We start from the raw sequence: 19,621 nt of genomic DNA on the forward strand, positions 1-19,621 counted from the left end.
TGGATATTTTGAGATGAGTTTAGCATCAAAGCAGGACAGTAATTAGTACCCACACCCCACCCTCCTAACCCCTGGTGCCAAGTGGTAGAAGATACCAAAAAAAGTAGTGCAACTGTGATTCCACCGGAGTTTGGGGTGATCAGGAGTGGGCAAGGTGCAACACATGCCCCAAAGGGTTCTGAATGGGCCAGGTTGACAATCAAGTGGGTGGAACAGGCAAAAAATGGCATCTGTCGTTTTTCCCAATCGTTTCTCTGTCAGTCAGAACATGTATATCTGTGGTTGTGAAACTGATTTGAGATTGGCTGTAACCAGGGGTGTTGCTAGGTCTGGAAAAGATCTGAGGCTACACTAATGTCGGGACTGTAGGGACTCGGGCTAGCTAGCCTTTTGGTTGTAGCCCCTGAGCTTCTATCTGGGCAACAACCAAAAGACCCGGGGCTGTAGCCAGGGGTGTTGCTAGGTGTGGAATATGCCTGGGGCTACGCTAATGTTGAGACTGTCGGGACTCAGGGCTAGCTAGCCTTTTGGTTGTAGCCCCTGAGCTTCTATCTGGGCAACAACCAAAATACCTGGGGCTGTAGCCAGGGGTGTTGCTAGGTGTGGAATATGTCCGTGGCTCCGCTAATGTTGAGACTGTCGGGACTCGGGGCTAGCTAGCCTTTTGGTTGTAGCCCCTGAGCTTCTATCTGGGCAACAACCAAAAGACCCGGGGCTGTAGCCAGGGGTGTTGCTAGGTGTGGAATAGGGGTGTTGCTATGTGTGGAATAGGTCCGGGGCTACGCTAATGTTGAGACTGTCGGGACTCGGGCTAGCTAGCCTTTTGGTTGTAGCTCCTGGGCTTCTATCCAGGCTACAACCAAAAGACCCAGGGCTATAGCCCCCTCAGCCCCCCCCTAGCAACGCCTCTGGCTATAGCCCCCTTATTCCCCCCACCCCTAGCAACGCCTGTAGCTGTAGCTGCTGTAGGGTGGTCAAATGAAGAGGTATGTTTTAACTTCAAAAAGAACCCTTCTGGAGGGGTGAAATAGTTGTAAAATGTATTAACAGTAAAAAAAAATAGAACTAACGGTACTCTGTTCCGGTTAGCTCCTGTTCACTTCAACCACAGCTCGTGCCTGCCTTTGAATCGGGACTTAACTTAATAAAAATAAGTGCCCTTAAGGAATAACTTCGCTTTGACTCGGCTGTAATACTGAGGTTTACCACGAGGGGCCAGAAGCACATAAAAATGTGGTTTTCCCTCAACAACCAAGTTCTCTCTTAAGAAACATCAAAAGCGGAGAACAACGCAGGGACTCATCAGAAAGTTTGCACTGCCGGCTATTTCCAATTCTGTGGGAAAGCACACATGCTTTGTTTGGGATCAAAGTAAATCACATCGTGCAAATAACAACGATGGGAGGGGGTGGCGGCATCTGTAGGGAGGGAGGGGGTGCTACTGTTACAACTTGTTAGAGGGCCCTGCCCTCTTCTTGTACCACTCCCACATGGGACGCGTTTTCCAGAACTCCACTCCGGGTTTTACCGCCCGCCGGCCCGAGCCGAGTGAAGGGATTTGATTCAGGCAGTGGTCGTATTTTACTTGCGGAACTCTCGGCCGCAGGCTGCATTGTGTGCAGATGAGTTGAATAAAGTTGGGCTGGAGTTTGAAGAGTTCAGGATGCACGCCTACGCTGAGCTTGGGGACACCTGGACCGTCCGTCCGGCGCCCAATGGTTTCGCATGGATACCGTACCTCCCTGCAGGAAGAAGGGGGTGATCGGCGTGCAGGACCCCGGGGGGGATCTACGGGGCGGTGAGTTCTGACAAGAAATGTCTCCCTCTTCCCGGGACGGCCCCCTCCCGGAGGAAGCCCGGCCCCTGAGGGCACACTTCTTGCACTCACAAGAAGAGAGGAAAAGACCCGGCGACGTGAGCTCCAAAACTTCCAGGAGGGGAGCCAGAACTCTGGCGGGCAATGCCTGAAGCCGCGGGAGCAGATGATGGAGCATTTGGGGAAGTGAACTGGAAAAAAGGGCAGGCTGGGAGCCAAGGCCCCCCCAACCCTCCTGGCATCAAATGCACAAGAACTTGGGGCAAGGCGATGGATTTCTGGAAACAAAAAATGGGACGCAGATTGGGGTGATCTGGTTGTGAAAGAGGTCAGAGGTGAATGAAACGTTGGTTGAACCCCCCTCAAGCCAGGAGTTTCTGGAAAAGAAGACACCTCGAGCTACTTTTAGCATTCATTGTAAAGACATGGCTTTTTATTTTCTACTAAGTGAACTTGGACTGTTTATTTGTTTTTAAACATTTTTGTGTGTACTTTTGGATTACAAGGAGTTTATTTTCCCGCTGGATTTTGGGATTGCGTTTTTTAAGTCATTGGAAAGGGGTGCTGTGCTGGCAGGGTCGGAAGCAAAGGGGGCTGTTTTGAAACATGGCAGAGGGGGAGGCCGGGGGAAGATTTCGCATTTACAGGAGCGTCTCCTTCAAGAGGCTGGAGAACTGGAGTGCCAAGCGAGCCCTGGCAGAGGGAGGGGTGCCCGAGGCTCTCGTCCAGCCCCCATGTGAAAAAACGCACCGGGCTCCTCTGAGGTCTCCAAGTGTGTCCAGAAAACTGTCCAAAATCTCCACTGCCAGCGGCGGCAGCACTCCCAGCCCGGAGACCAAGCGGCCGTCTCGCTCGCACTCCCCGTCCGTGAGACAGCTGTCTGAGCGTTTCAGCGGTGCCCACAGGGCGGCACAGGGCCGCGTTCCAGCGGCATCCCCCTGTGTCTCGCCAGAGCCCTCTTCTGCCTGCTCCCCAGTCGATAGGGCCCGAAGCCCCGAGAGTCCCGTAGATGAGCTGGCCGCGGAGACGCAGCGCAAGGCGGACCCCAAGGAGGCAAGCGCCGAGGCCGCAGGCCACTGGCCAAGTGTCACCGAGATGCGCAAGCTGTTTGGGGAGAGTTTCCGGAGGCACCCCAGGGCGACGGAGGATGGGAGACCGCCCTGGCAGCCTACGAGAGACCCCTATCCCGAGCACAAGTACCAATGGGCAGAGTGCGCCACCAGCAACCACAGCTCGGAGGACAGCCTGCCAGGGGCGGTCTCTGCCAGGCACAAAGGGTTGGAGAGTGAAGGCAGGGGATCTTCCAACAGCAACACACCTGAAGGCAGCCTGTGCAGCAGCAATGACCCTGAGCAGAGGGGGGCAGGGAAGCCCAAGCCCCCTCCTCCGCCTCCCCGCAGCTGTATCCCCTTCACCCTGAAGGCACACTCTCTGCCATGCCCTGTACCCAAGCAGGGGTCAAGTATGTCGTCACATGGTTTACATTCCTGGCATAGTTCTACCAAGTCGCAGGTCTCGCCTTCCCCCACTGCCAGTCTGGGGCATAGCTCCAGCGAGGAAGAGCTGCACAAGAAAGGTACCCAGCACCACAGGAATGGCACCAGGGTTAAATCACTGGACAGGTCCTCCGGATCTGAGAATGAGGGCCACCATCGTGTCCTCAGGGAAAATATCAGGAAGCGGTCTGTGCGGAGGAAAAAGAGGGACGCGGGGGTTACAAAAGGCGACGAGTCCGATGACAGCGATGGACAGGCTATGGCTGACTTCATTGGACGGCACCAAAGAGAGCATGATATAAGGTCCCCAGACCAGCTTCGTCACACTGATGCGATGAAATCCTCCTCCGTGGGTAAAACCTGTGTTACAGAACACAGTGGAGGAAGTCTAAATGCTGCCTTTCCCTACGAAACCAATCAAGGCCTTTCCCTTGTGGGGAACCGCCAAGGAACTGGGCAGCACGAGATCCACAAACATGGCTTCAGGGGACCCTTGGAATGTGGCGTCCCTTTGACTGCTGGTCCCATCCCGTTGGGTTCCACGCTTCCAGTGCCGATTGTGTCGCGCGTGGCCAAAGTCAACATCCCGCCCTTCATGCCTAGCCCATGTGGCTCCAAGAACAGCAGCCGATACTCCAGCACTGAGACTCTCAAGGATGACGAGACCTATTTGGGGCCGAGTAGAAGCTTCCAGGGTTCTTTTGGAATGTACAGGTCGACAAGTTTTGGCCAAAGTGATAGTGCCTCAAGGCCGCACATGCGGAACCGGTCAAAGCTTCCTGTAGAAACGGTCAAAGTAAAAAATGAAAGCCTGGGCCGAAGCCTGCACTACTCGACTGCTGTTGAGCATGAAAAATCCAAGAGTACCAAGTCTATGTCAAATCCTGACATAGCATCAGAAACTCTCACGCTCCTGAACTTCCTCAAGTCGGACCTTTCAGATCTGAAAGTGAAAAAGCAAGGTAGAGGGGCCATTGATCAGGATGGGTATGCCCTCGGTGGCAAAGGATATGAAAGCTGTCACGGTACTACTGGGCACTCTCAGGTAGGGAGAAACCCACTACAGGGTACACACCAGTTGGCCGGAAGCAGTCGTCCAACGCTAAAAGATCTGACTGCGACATTGCGGCGTGCCAAGTCCTTCACGTATTCAGACAAACCAGGATCGCACAGACTTTATGTTCAGAGCACTTTAAAGCAAAGCTCCTCGGAACTAATGTTGGCCAGCTCCGAGGATAACGATGCCCTTACTTCAGGTGTGGGCATGGACCGAAGGACCGAACGTGATCTCTTAGCGGATGTCATTCAGGATCAGTACGTCCAAGAGGCAAGGCAGGTCTTTGAAAACATCAGCCTGATTGGTACAGAGCATGATTATCAATTTAATACTGAGCACAAGGACAGCAGAAGTTTGAAAACTAAAGATGAGTTCATGGAACGGCGAAATAAGTCTGATGCGGCTGTTTTTGATGATGAGGATCACGATTTGTTTCTAAAGAAAGCGGACTCTGAAGAGAATTTGTCCTGTGGGAAGTCTATGGAAGAGTTATCTGGTCATGAATCCAGTATGACAGATGAAGGGATTGTCACAGAGCCTGAAAGTGGCCCTGGTAATAGCGAGTACAAGGACAGTGGCCAGCCCCTTACTGTGTGGACAGTGGTGGGTGTTGCTACAACGGAGGAGGAACCCTATATCAGCCTCAAGAAAGAGTTATCACCGCTGATACCTGTCGCTAGAACACATTTGGAGAGTGCTGCAGGTGGGGAGGAGTCTGTGTGTAAAAATGTTGCTCCAGGACAAATGGAAGCACCATCAACACCGGGTACCATCCGCCGTAGGAGAAAATTCCCATCCATTGGCACCAACGGCTCTGATTCAAGCAATGGAGAGTCAAGTGGGGAAACCTACAGATCTTTAAGTGACCCGATGCCTCACAGGAGGTGCTCCATCACGGATGAGGCCAAAAACTTTTCTGTGGATAGCAACCTCCTTGGGTCTTTGAATTCGAAGCCCGGCATCCCAGAAACATCAGCCACTGCATTGTCCGAATGCACGGGAAGTGCGGCTAGTGATCTGTCTGTCTGCAGCGATGGCTTAAAAGATTATAACGCAGTCATGCAGAACATTGTTCGTCAACCTGGCACCATGGACAAAGTGATTGACGAGAAGGGCAATGGTAAGACCATTAAAAAGAAGTCCTTTAGCGACCCAAGTCGCCGAGGAGAGTTGTCATCGGCGGGGTTTGATGGTCCTAGTGAGCCTATTAATGAGATGGACCAGCCCATCCCTCCCTCCAGCAGTGAGCCTATACTTTCGGAGCAGAGAGATGAGTTGGGGGAACTCGAAGAACTGGGGAAGATCTCTGTAAGGCCGCGCTCCCAGTCTGAGCATGTCTTGCCCACCACATACTCTAGTGAAAATGAAGCAGGAGTGAACCAGAACTTCAGCTTTGACCCCAAGCTCGCCGAAATCCTGTCTCCGAGGATGGCTAGACGCAGCTCAAAGAAGCGTACAAACCGCGTTACTCAACAGGAAAGTGAAAGAGATGAGACTTTGGCTTTGAGTCAGACTACCCTAGGGAGGGCAAGACCCGCATCCAAGCACGTAAGGCACACAAGCGAGCCCGCAACATTTATGCCGATTGCATCCCCTGGATCGGGTGTTTTTGGAAATCCAGGGGTCCTCGTCGGTATCCCAGAACCTTCAAGGCCATCAATCAAGTCTTACCCTGTTCTCCAAACCCCCACCTTGGAGGATGTTACTAAGCAGTACATGTTGGCTCTTAACACCGCAGACTCTGAGGCCCTCAACTCTCTGGATATGGCCCGGTCTACCCCTTCCACACCAACCACCGAAGCGCCCAAGCTGCTTAAGTCCCCTAAGCAGCTTGAAGAGGCTACCACCACTTGCAGCAAAATCAAGCCTCACGTGGTAAGAACCGCCAATTGGCAATGTTTTTCAAGAATGTACGCGTAATGCGCGCACGTGCGCAGTTTAACCTACATGTGTTCTGGTACCAATTCAGTTCATTTTCCAATGCGGAATTAATTGAAAATGGTGGCTTTCAAGAGGTTTTTTTGTGTGTGTGTGATTTCCACACAGTGACCCTGTGTATTTGCAGACATGGTGTTGTGCAAGTTGGATACTCATATAAAGGTGTCTTCTACAGAATGCTATTTGAATGCTGGGTCTTTCATGTGCTTGATGTTAGGAAAGTAGTGGCTGCAAATGCTTGGGCCTGCCTAACCATTGCGCATAGCTGGGTGTAGCATTCCTTTGTTTTTTGTAGCTCTCCTTTGCCATCACTTAAGAGGAAAGACCATGTGCAATTCCCTCGTACCCCTGAAGGGAGCAGTGCAGCAAACCTGCTATGCCAGGTTTCCTGGCATCCAGCACAGTTAAGGCTTAAGGGTCATCTATGTTTTGTTGGTCCGCTTATCTCTCCCTTAAAGAGAAGACATTAACAAAAAAAACAATGGAATTCTACCACGTGGACTTAAGGACTGGCTCGTCTATTCCTTAATCACGTGTTTGTTTCCTATCTGGATGCTATTTCCGCCTTTTGTCAATGGTGTGCTTTGTGGTCTTGTAGTTGTAGCACACCAAAGGGACACTGGTGTCCGGGTCATGCATGTGTAGCCCTCGGTGGAGGTTGAACAAGTGGTTTATTTGTGGTGTCAGACTTGTTGCTCTGTTACCGAGATGGCACGGTTCTGGAGAAATGCATTTAATTTTGTAATCCGTCCACAATGCAGAGGTTTGGTCACTTAAACTTAACCAGTTCGTTTTGTTTTGAAAGCGAGGCGCCAACACCTTTAGTGGCAAGGACGAGTATGCTCGTCCTTTTTGCATAGACTTGCATAATAGCCTGGCCGTTTAGCTGTACCGGGGTGTGTCCCTGTTGTGCACATTTTTTGCAAGTGCTCCGATGCCAAGAATGGTTTTATCACCACGTACTTTTCAATCATGAGATTGTCATGTGGGAATCAGGAATTGCAATGTTTATCCAGAGTGAAGTATGACGGTCTTGCATGTTATAACCTCGGAATGTTCCTGGGTTATTGTAACCAATGGGGGAGCAGAGGTCCTTCCTTAACCATTGTTAACAAGTCTTGCTGTACTCGCCCATCACTCTGCATCTATAGCCCGTTGGTACTGAGGACCTTCTCCAACTGTTTTCTTGCACACCTGTTTTTATGATTTTGCCAAATTGTACTGGAATTGCAGCCTGAAGAGAGCGGGGGAGAGGATTGGGGAGGTGGAGGCATGACCACCGCCCCCAACCCCCACTTCGTTATCTGCCCTAGGCTTTCCCTCGGGCACATTACTTGTGTGAGGGCCAATAACATGTGTTAAATCCCCATGCCTTGACTGTAATGCTGTATTGGAAAATTGAAAAAGTGTGGCCTGATTTGAAGAATGAGTAGCACTGGGTCTCCTAATGGGAGGTATGTGTGCCCTCTGTGCCAGCATCAGTGTTCCTCCTTTTGGCCTTGGCTCTCACTCTTTCTTTTCAGGTTTGAGTGCTCGGCTCGCAATGAGTGGTCTCTGGTAACTGCGTAGTATAGTTCCCCCCCAAGAAGGGCATAGGTTCAGTAATATGTCAATCTCCTCGTTGTAGACCCTCCTCTTCAGCTTGGGCATGTATTGGTCAGTACAGCCCTCCACAGAAGGCACTAATACTACATTAGCATGCAGGCTCAGTAAATGCCTTCTCCAATGTGGTCTCCTTGCTTACTCCTGGTATTAGGATTTCGTAAATGGTTATTTTCACACTATAAAATGAAAGGTTTTAGCAACCCCATTGTGTACGGTTAGTAATGCTTACCTGGCAATGTAAATGCGTAGCCCTTACTTGCTGGGAGTGGGTGGAGCTTACAATGACTTGCTTTGTAATTTAGGATGAAAATATAAGGCCTTGCCACCAGAGCTGGCATTGAGGCAGGTTGGGGGGCCGCCCTGCCATTATACCCCCGCCAGACCCACTCAGGAGCGTCTTTCCCGGTTTCTCCTGAGCTGGCGTGGTGGAAGGTGCGGCAGCCACCCAGCCGAGCGCATTTAATAACAATAGGCAGGGCTGGTGTTCAGGCTGGCTCTCGCTGGATCCGAGATCCGGCACCAGATGTGAAGCCGGATCCCGGGATCCAGCCAGAGTCATCGGTGGGGGAAAAAAACAAAGTGTCCACGAGCAATCTGTAACTTCCTCTGGTGACACCATGCAAGGGGTCACAAGAGGAAGTTAGTCCTCATCCACGACCCGTTTTTTTAAATTTAATCATGGTTTGTCGGATACATGGATCCAAACAATTTATTTATGAAATGTTTGTATCCGAATAAATAAATACCCCTATTAACATCGAAGCTATCACACACGATGCAGCCACCCAACTGCTTTCAGAGGGGAGCTGCAGGAGCTGTGCTGTGGATCAAGTAAAATAAAACATTGCTTATGGCAAACAGAATTCACCCAGTTTTAATAGTACACAAGGGAGAGTTTAAAAAAAATAAATGGGATGCAAATTGTGCATTTTAAAGAATATGTACTCCGCAACACTGTTCAAAACTATTATCTGCATAGCGGAATAACTCCTCACCAATGCCGTGGAAGTGGTTTAAAGTGGAATTGGCTTATAGTTTGGAAAAGTAGCAGCATGAAAGAAATAGTTTAAAACAGCGCTGCTATTTTTGAAATTTTCTTTGATCGGAGGTCAACTGCCTTCTCGGCACCCCCAAACTCCACCCCCACACCAGTCGTTGTGGGATCGCCCACCCATTAGTTTTTATTTCCACCACTGACAATAGGGTGCCTGCCATGCCTATTGAAAAATGTGGTGCTCTTCTGACCCCCGGTTGCATGACTCGGGCCGCGTGCTGGGGGAGATAGGAGGAGGAGCAGCCTTTGATTTCCTGCCAGGGATGCTACGGCTCATAAGGCCATCCACGCTTGTCACTTATGGCTCACCAAACGGAGATAAGCCATGTGATGTTGTAATCCGTCCTTAGGTAAGCAACCCCACAGACTCATTCTGCCCCAAGTTTTTTGATTCGGACTTTACTGTTGTATAAGAGTGCCACGTTCCCCCAAATTCTTCTTGGCACTCAAAGGAAAAAGTACAAGCGGGGGTCTGGTCAGGGCCGGGCGAAGCGGGCAGCTGCCTGGGGCGCAATTGCCCCGGGGGGGGGGGGGCATTCGCCCTGGGAGGCGAAATTTCACTATTGGGTGTGATTGCTTTGGAGGGGGGAGATTTGCCCGTGGGCGAGTAGAGGGCAGCAGGTGCTGCCTCTCTGACCCAAGTATCGCGTAAGTCAGAGAGTCTCTGGCAGCAGGTGCTGCCTCTGCCTCTCTGACCCACGTAATGTTACTTGAGACTCTCTGAAACCGGGCCACCATTTGTTGTAGTGTTACACCGAAATCCTTTGTGATGGTTTCTGGAATCCGACACTGCAGCCGTATTGATCAGCCCTCCTGCACCATGATGCTCCTTTCAGATGAAGTAAGTGTTTGCTTCATAAATACTAATAACGTTTAAAGAGAGGGGGTGGGAAGGGTTCTGCGTTGGTTTGAAAGTGTGTTTGGATTCCACCGTGAAGAAGAGATAACTAATTGATTTGATAGTAATCGGCACTTTTCAGAGACCGCTGCAACAGTTTTATTAATGGTGGTGTTCCTTTATGTCTTTGCAAAATCTTACTCCAGTCCCTTTCCACGCACCCCACTGTGTCACGATCGCAAAGGAGGTAGTATTTCTACAGGACAAAGGGGAACGTGGTGTTTATTATTTCAGTCACTGTTGTAGATCGCCAACGTTTCCCATATCAACCTTTCTGGATTTTGTTTTCTTTTCTTTTTTTTTGTTGGTGTTACGTGGATTTATAAACTGAAGCTGTTGCAATGACATACCGCGAGGAGCGCGATTGGTTGTGAGGAGGAGGAATACAGAGTTTGTGGGTGGGGTTTGGTTATTCACCCACCCAATGCCGTGCTAATCCTTGTGATCATTCCCACCCACTACCTGCTCCTCCCTGCCCAAAATAGGTCTTCGTGGGATCTATTTGAGCTAGTCCTATCAAGCCATAGCATTAACTGAGTGGTTTAGGGCCTGCTAGTGTTCTTTTTTAATACTTTTCTGAGTGTTAATGGCTTAATTGTAGTTGTAAATGTGCTATTGGTGCAATAAAAAAAGTATTCACAAGGTGTGCCTTCGGCCACTTGATGTATATGCAGGCGGTGTGTCCTCGCATCTGTTCTTTGCACTGAAATCTGGGCTTGGGTATAGGAATTTGCCCACGTACTCCTAATTTTCCAACTGTTTCCATTTTATGTCTTAGCAGTAACGTTATGGCCCTGCTTGGCAAACGGAGCTGGAAATGGAAAAATGTACTCTGGGAACCCTTTCCTCCTGCGGTTTTGGGGGGTAAAGGTAGGGAGAGGAGAATGTGGGGAGAAGTAACTTGGCCAGAAAAGCAAGGAGCATTCTGGAAACAAAGGCCCAGGATTTTTCTTTGAAACCTGTCTTTGGCAGTGATTCAGCAAGAAATCCTTTTTTTTTTTTAAGCGAGTAATCGAAGTTGCACTACGCTCTTATTTGGTCACAATACTCGCCCTACATTTCTGTAAATTGCAAATCATGTATACAAATTTGGACACCTTCTGAAAAGGAGGTGAAGTTTTGGCTGTTTCTGCATGCCGAGTCTTCTGAAGCGTGGGCAACTCGCGCGTGAGAGCTCGACATGGAATCCGATCTGGGAGTTTCCTAGGCTAACCCCCGAGCCTCATCTCCATCTTGTTCAGGCTCATTTCCTACCCTGCTGGCAAATGCACATTACAAGTCGTCACAAAACGAGTGGTTGTTCCTTATGGAGCACACCACACAAACCCTTTTGGTGCTTAAATAATGATTGTTAGAATTAGTCAACTCACTGGTGGTCACTTCATTAGCCTGAATAGGTTGGAAGCAGGGGAGTTGCTAGGTCTGGAAAAGACCCAGGGCTAAGTTGATGTCGGAACTGTTGGGACTGGGGGCTAGCTAGTCTTTTGGCTGTAGCTCCTGAGATTCTATCCGGGGCTACAACCAAAAGATCAGGGGCTATAGCCCCCTTAGCCCCCCCCTAGCAACGCCCCTGGTTGGAAGGCTGTGGTTCAAAACGGACCTATCGTTACGCACAGAACAGATCGGTAGCGAGCACTCACCCGACAAAACCATCTTCTGGCTAAAACACTGGTGCTCTAGTAGAATGGTCCTTTGCAGGGCATACTACGGCGCCTGCAGTGCTGCCTTTCCTGATGCTTTTTCGGGGGGCCTTGTTGTCAGTCACATAGCCTTCGCTGTGATCCTTCTCCTGTTCTGGGTGCCCCTACATGGACTTTGGTGCAGTTTAAGGTGCCACTTCAGAGGTCCTGCTACAATTCACTGCTTTGGTTCGGGTCCACTGTCGCGCAAGGAACCCTATGGCCGTGCATTCATTTAAAGCACAAGTGCTGTTGGGGCGCTGCTGCAGCTCAAGGTGCCCATCTCCAGCTCTGGGGACAAAGTTTCCTGGGAGTAAAATTGAACCGCGTGAAACAAAAGGGAGGGTCAGGGGGGGAGGGTTATGGAATTGCTTGTGATGAATGTGTTGGATTGCACACACCCGTTCATTGTGTATCGCCACGAGGGCATGAAGAGATCTTCTGCAAACATAACATGACATACTCTATAAATGTGGTGTGTGCAGCAAGCATAAACATTATGCACGGTTGTGCGAATTACCCTAGCTCAACCGATGACTGCTACAAATGCCGGAGCCATGCCCTACCTGTGAATAATACGATGTCTCCCACAGGAAGGAGGATGGCTGTTGGGTATGGAAGCAGTAGAGCGAGTTTGCATGTGATTTTAGGCATGTCCTCCATTTACAATGCTGCATGTCTCTCAGCTCAAACCAGGTCTGCTGATGCCCAGGTCTGCTGATGCCCAGGTCAGCTGATGCCCATTCTCAACCCACCTAATCAGTGGAGTAACTTTGCTGAAAATGTTCGAAGGGACATGACATCTGGAGAAAAGGTGCCCCAGCCAAATGAATGGGGACAAAATGGTGTGCTATGAAAGTTGGGAGGGGGGTGGAGGGACCAAACACCCCCGTCCCCCCCACCCCCCAACTTTTTGCTAGCTTTTTTGGCCAAGTTACTTCTCCCCACATTCTCCTCTCCCTACCTTTACACCCCCCCCCCCCAAAACCGCAGGAGGAAAGGGTTCCCAGAGTACATTTTTCCATTTCCAGCTCTGTTTGCCAAGCAGAGCCATAACGTTACTGCCAAGACATACAGTGAGGCCCACTTAAAGACCTGGAATACTATCAATTATGTGGGTCTCTTGAAGAGGAAACTCAGATGCCTTCAGGCACAATGTCACACTCCCATTTTCCTGCAATTGAGATGAAGCGATGATGATGATGAGGAGGAGGAGAAGATGATGTAACAGGAGTAGGCAACAACCGTGACGGAGATGGGTGTGATCGAAATGAGGGACTGGCAACGTGAGATGCGCTAGTGAACAATGTTTTTTAATTAAAGTGACCTTCCGGAACGGTGCAAGTGCACATAACGGCCAGCGCCACAGGTGCGCACGGAGCATCGGCCAACAACGCGGCACCCACCAGGCCTCAGAGAAAGACATGTTTTTGTTCGTTCCAGGTACATTTTTAAACGTTATCAAAATAGAGAGATTGCAGGTCCAGGAGGCAGGGTCTGGGGGAATCGATAAGGAGCCGAGGCTTTTGGTGGGGTGAGCAATAAATGCTTTTGCAGCAGCAAAGTCAAGGAGTGTGCCCTTAACATAGACCAACAATTGACACAAATCTTTAAAAATCAAGACTAGTGTGTACTGTTTATGTACTCGACTGTGTCTGAGGAATTACTGCAAAGTTATTGAATCACAATGTAATAAAACCTGTTATTTGTATAGCAATGATTAATTGACGCAGGGTAGAAGTTACTTAACCCTGCAGTGTAGTTGGGGAGTGGCTCATGTTGCGCACGGAGGTAGGGGGGGGCGCATTTTAGTGTTTCCCCCTGGGCACCAAATGGACTAGAAACTGCCCTGGGGTTGGTTACAAAAAACACGGGAGCACCAATAAAACGGGACCATGATAAACCAACATGATGCGCCCTAGCAGTCCAGGTGAAGGAGAGCTGGCTTTACAGAAGAATACAGTTGAAATGAGGGTCCTTCCACCATAAATTGACCATAAGATATCATCTAAATGGCCCCCACTCCTTCAGCGGGTCACGTGGAGTTCATGTTCTACACAGCTGATTTGGCCTGGTAACGGCACGTGCCCTTGTGAACACCTGCACTGCGCCAAGGACGGCCTCCTTTGCGAGTTCTGCAGGCACCGTGTATAGATGAAATTACCTGGCACGAGTCCTGTGGCAGCCCCTGCGACTGGGGGGGGGGTTCAAGCCGTGTATCGGGGTAGTGCCTGGATCGCGTGGAGCCGACTGTACTCCTAGCCCCCTTTCCGCCTTGTGGTCTCGCATGCGTATTTGTGATTGTAATCGGCTGGCATTGGAGTCTCTCGCACATAATCGCAGTGTCCTCTATTTTTGCCATTCTCTGTGACTCATGTTCCCAGCGCCAGCACTCCGTCCCGATTGCCTGTTAGAAAATGAGAAACCCAGTGCCCACGATTGACCATGGAAACTGCAGGAAGTTGAATTGGATGAGCGGAGCGCCAGCGGTGCGGTGAATGATGACGCGACTGTGCGCAGTGTTCTAGAAATGCGGACTTGCTGGACTGCTTCCTTCCTGGAGCAGATTAAAACGCGTCTGCCAGCGTATTGTCCTTTTATGGCTGGGATCTGCCTGGCCTTAAATATTTACAACATTAAAGACTTGTGTTTGGGAGTGGAAGTTTTTCCCCTGGCAGATGGGAAGGAGGTTTCTTCCGACCCTTGGGAGCACCTCTGTAACTCGGGGGATGGCGTGGAAATTGGCGAAACGAACCCGCTTCAATGGTTTCTCTGTACTCGGCGTGAGACTGACTGAGCTGTTTGAGGGAAACTGGCTGCGCTGTTTGGGTGTGCTGTTTGAGGGAGACTGGTTGAGCTGTTTGGCTGTGCTGTTTGAGGGAGACTGGTTAAGCTGTTTGGGTGAGCCTGGCTGAGCTGCTTGAGGGAGACTGACTGCTCTGCTTGAGTGATGAAGAGTGGCCTGTGCCTGTCGCTGCTTCATGCATTTACGCACAGGTCTCAATTTTAAGCGCCTAGCTCGCTCTCTCCAGACTGAAGGTGGGCAGTGCTGCAATTGTCGAAACACATTTTAATTGCAAGGATGGAAAATAAGATTGGATAAGCGAGTGCTAATAGCAGCCCCTTGGCCTCGAGCATTGGAGCTACCATCTCAGAACGAGGAGCTCGCGCATAGTGTTCTGCAAATCTAACCTCCACATAAGATGCAACTGTATCCTTGTCTTTTATGTATGAGCCCCTGTGCTTTAAATGTCATCTGGAGGTGTCCTGGTGTTCATTGATCTGTTTCCCAAATGCGCAGAGCTAAATTCACATCGGTGTGTTTGCTCCGCGTCTGTTGCACTGGCGAGCAAAGACTCGCTCCTGGCAGCTGTTGACGTCATGCTAACCAGGCTCTTCTAGCTTACAAGAGGGAACTAAATAGCTCCCAGGTCCCCTCAATTTCGAACCCTGTTTTTGCCTCTAAATGGCCAATCGAGAATTTCCTGCAACCTGTGGCTCACCAGGTGTTTTGGACTCTGCCTGTCATGACCCCTTATCTTCCACTATGCTTGCTAGGGTGTTGGGAGTGGTAGTCTGAAACCCCGGAGAGCCTAGGTTTGGAGAACCCTGTCCTATAGAGAACGCATGGATCGTGACAGTAAACCCCACCCCCCCTCCATGCTCCCACCAGTAGGCTTTCATTCATCAAATGTATTCCCTGGTTTGTTGCTAAGAGGCTGCCAAAACAGCAGACGTAGTGCTATACAACTCTACTTTACATTGCACAGAAAGCCCTCATGTGAACTCTTCACAGCACAGACTGACTCTAGGGATTTCAGGATCAAAGAGCCAACCTTTTTTTCTCGGATGGTAACCAGGTTAGCTATTGAATCTGACATTAGTGACCTGATGTCACGGCAGACATGAACCATTGGTGGTGTTTAGACCTTTATGGCGTGGTGTTGTGTCTAACCAGGGTGCAACATTTACAATTGCCCATTGGCTAGTGATATTTGACTCCTGGCGAGTACGAAAAGTGTGTGTGTGTGTATGTGTGTGTGTATATATATATATATATATATATATATATATTTGAAGAAAAAAACAATTCCCAGATCCTGGAACGAACCGGGAAAAAAGTCAGCGGAAATGCACTCCCAAGAACAGTAGAGAATGCCTGAGTGGCTCTCTACAAAGAGGTAAAAACACACCAATGTTGATCCAGACTGACAATGCTTTATTCTTTATGTCAGCATGGTAAGGAAAAACAACCAGAAAACGACGCGTTTCACGGTCCACAGACCGCTTGATCACGTTAGAAAGTGCAAACATAAACAAGGTGACTTTAAAAAGGGTACTTAGTCTCTATGATCTCTGTGTCAGATAGAAAGTATCCCTTTCTAACAATGTGGTTGAATTGCATTTCAGTGGCAGACATCTTTGAATGTATAAAGAAGCTCTGTGATTACCACAATGTTGGAGCACATATAAAATGCTACTTAGTATGTGAATTCACTTTCCCAGCGATAACACATGCATGATTAACACTTGCTCAGTCGTTAAACCGAAATGGACAATTATCGAACATCTCACATGAATATAATTTACATAACCAAATGGATAATTAGCGCTTAGTGCGTCACGTTCCAAATGGGAGAAAAAAAACCATATTAAGAGCATGTTAAAATCCAAAATGCATATAATAATTCTCGTTTCGCATACATAACTATTAGTAGCAACCTCCAAGATATATGCTCATTCAACACCCCATGTGTATATGTCATTTTACTGCCATAGCTTAATGTCTTGCTAGAGAGACCCATTGTAGGCAAAGAAATACACAAACAATGTTACATGCAATTCTCAATTAAACATATGCTGTGTGACTAAATAGAGTTGGGTGTATTGCCCTATACAAAATTATAGGACTACACCAACCTTAAAGCATGGTTCCTAATGAACTAGTCCTGATCTCTAAAGTGCTAGTTGCCTTGCTGCTGTAAAGTGCCAAGTGCATGTCCTGCATAAAGTGCCAAGTGCCTAATGTAAAGTGCATAATGCCCGTAAACTTTCAACTTGTGCAAAATAGCAAAAAATTGATTTTCAATATACACATTAAACTAGAGATTCAATCTTTAAAAATATTTCACACGGTCAGCATAGTGGAAAGCAACATACTTGCACAGCATATAATAATTGTGGGTCTACAATTCAGAAAATCATTTGTTAGGTGCAAAAGAGATATATAAAAAGGCAAGAAAAGAAGGGGGATAACAAGACAGAGACTGGATAAAGGATACCCAATTATGTATGAAACCTAGGCGCACTTTCATGAAACAAGATTAGAAAAAGATATGATGAAAAAAAATATTACATCACATTTCTAAAAACAAAATATAACCTCTGCTGTACTAGGGGTAGGGAAAAAGAGTACGTACTCAAATGAGCCCTATAGAATAATCTATATAATAAACCCAAAAGGGGGGGGTGCCCCTAAATTAAAGCAGTGCGGAATCAAACAATGCCTCAAACCCTAAGGGGAAAGCACCAGGACCACTGGCATGTACAGGTTTCCGTGGTGTTGGTAAGACAAAGCGGAAGGTTTATCTATTGTGCATGCCAAAAAAAAAAAAAAAAAAAGGAAAAAAAAAGAGGGGGGGGGGAGGAAAGAGCAACTATATAGCTCTTGATAACTTGATTGAGGGAAGATAAGTGTTGTCATTAGGTCCCTAGAAAGGTATGAAGTTCTTCATCCAAGTTATGACCTCTTGGTTTCTTCGTGTCAAGATCAAGAATGCATTTAGTTTCCAACTGTCTCAGTGCCAATTCTCTATTTCCACCCCTGGGGTGTTTGGCTATGGTGTGAATGCCAAAGTATGTCAAGCCATCTAGCTTACCAACATGTACTTCTTTAAAGTGTAAGGCCATAGGATATGATGCATCAACATTTTTAATAGCTCGAATATGCTGCAACATCCGCAGCTTAAGTCTTCCTATGGTACTCCCAACGTACCACTTGCCACATGGACACGCGAGCACATAAACAACGTACTCAGTGTCACAGGTGATTCGCGATGTGATGGGAATACTTTTGGCCAAAATAGGGTGAACATAACTGGAGACATTCTCAGCAAACAGACAGGCCTTACATTTCCTACATTTTTGAAAGCCTATATTTGATGTATGTAGCCAGGTAGAGCCTCTTGAAAGCGAGGAAGGACTCATAAAGCTAGAGACAAGATTGTCTTTAAGTGAGGCAGAACGTCTGAATGTAATGTTCATCCTCTCTCCCAGGATCCCTCCCAAGTGTTCGTCCAATTGTAGAACATGCCAGTGTTTTCTCATAATCTGTCGTATGTTCTGAGAATGCGTACCATAAGTAAGAATAAGACGTGTTTCACTCTGACATTCTTGTGATGATGGTGACACTGTAGTTGTCAATAATAAAGAGCGGTCTTGGTCCCTTGCTTTGTGATATGCTCGTTCCAATATCTTCTTGGGGTAACCTCGCTGTTTAAATTTATGAGCCATATATCCGCATTCTGCATCAAAAGTCTCCAGTCTAGAACAATTCCTTCTTATGCGAATAAATTCGCCATATGGTATAGACCATTTCAGGGAGGTGGGATGATTACTCTTCACATGTAGTGGTATATTGGAACTTGTCGGTTTCCTATAAAGTTCCGTCACAAGTTCCTCAGAGGCCACTTTAACAAGAATATCGAGAAACACAATAGCAGTCATGTTGTGGCATTCTGTAAACTGCAGATTTAGTTCATTGGTGTTAAGTTTCTTCACAAAATCTGACCACTCGGAGCTGGTTCCATCCCAAATAATGAATAGATCATCTATATACCTCAGCCAGAGTACAATTTTAGATGTATAGCCATTGTACTCTGGGCCCCAAGCTACAAACTTCTCCCACCAACCCATGAATAAATTGGCGTACGAAGGAGCAAAAGTTGTCCCCATTGCAGTGCCCTGGAGCTGTATGTAAAACTCTTTATCAAATATAAAACAGTTATTGGTTAAACAAAGGTGAATCATATCCAATATCATGCGACTATGTAATAGAAAATTCATAGACCTAGTGTGGAGAAAATATTCACAGGCCCGTAACCCATCTTCATGTCTAATGGAGGTGTATAGGGAGACTACATCTAAGGTGGTGAGCAGGTATGTTGATTCCCAGGTGATTCCATCAATCTTATTCAGAAAATCTTTGGTGTCTCTCAAATAAGAAGGAAGCATCGTTACGAAGGACACCAAAGTCTCGTCCACAAATTTTGAGGTGTTCTCATATAGTGCCCCACAGAGTGTTACAATGGGGCGTCCTGGGGGCTTCTTCATATTCTTGTGTACTTTAGGTAAAAAATAGATTGTAGGCATTATTGGAAATTTTGGATGCAAGTACTTGCACATATCTTCGTCTAGTAAGCCCTGGTCTTTATATGTATTCAGCAAGTCAAAAAGTTTCATATTCATACCTGCAGTGGGATCCTTACCCAATTTCGCATAGAAGGATTGATCATTGAGTTGTCTCACCGCCTCTTTGATGTAATCAACACGGTTCATCACCACAATATTCGTGCCTTTATCAGATGGTTTGATAATGCAGTCTGACAACATACTAAGATCCTTCAAAACACCGAGTTCATGATGTGTGAGGTTATCCCTGTAGTTGTATTTGGTCTTTCTGATTTTTCTTAAATCATTTATGACTAAATCCTGAAATGCTTCGATGTGTCCTCCCGGATTAAACATGGGATTAAATCTCGATTTACACCTCAATTGACTGGTTCCTGGCCAATCCGTATGTATATTCATGGAATGCCAGTCTAGATCTATGTTGTCATCAGATGGTGCACTACCCAATCCCAGGCTTATGAGGTTGCCAAATGTGGTCATGTCTTGAATAGAAACAGATGTGTGACCCTCTGGAATCTCTGGACTTGTAATTTTAGACGGGTTGATGGCAAAAAACTTTTTGAGCCTAACTTTTCGCATATATTTGTCAAAGTCTATGCGTGTTTCTGCATAGTTGTAATGGCTTGTCGGGCAAAAGTTGAGGCCAAGTTTCAGAATTTTAAGTTGGT

The 19,621-nt window shown here is 47.8% G+C and overlaps 1 protein-coding gene across 1 annotated transcript in view; it reads left to right on the forward strand.

Moving 5' to 3' along the window:
- Positions 1-1,539: 1,539 nt before the first annotated feature.
- Positions 1,540-19,621, forward strand: part of ARHGEF17 (Rho guanine nucleotide exchange factor 17) — a 1,051,814-nt gene continuing 1,033,732 nt past the window's right edge. Inside the window, exon 1 of the mRNA XM_069640110.1 lies at positions 1,540-6,244. Within this exon, the coding sequence (XP_069496211.1) occupies positions 2,423-6,244 (3,822 nt within the window). The 5' untranslated portion in view covers positions 1,540-2,422. The remainder of the gene's footprint in view (positions 6,245-19,621) is intronic.

Source organism: Ambystoma mexicanum, chromosome 7q (assembly GCF_040938575.1).
Source record: "Ambystoma mexicanum isolate Mex_15411 chromosome 7q, UKY_AmexF1_1, whole genome shotgun sequence".
NCBI classification, from domain to species: Eukaryota; Metazoa; Chordata; class Amphibia; order Caudata; family Ambystomatidae; genus Ambystoma; species Ambystoma mexicanum.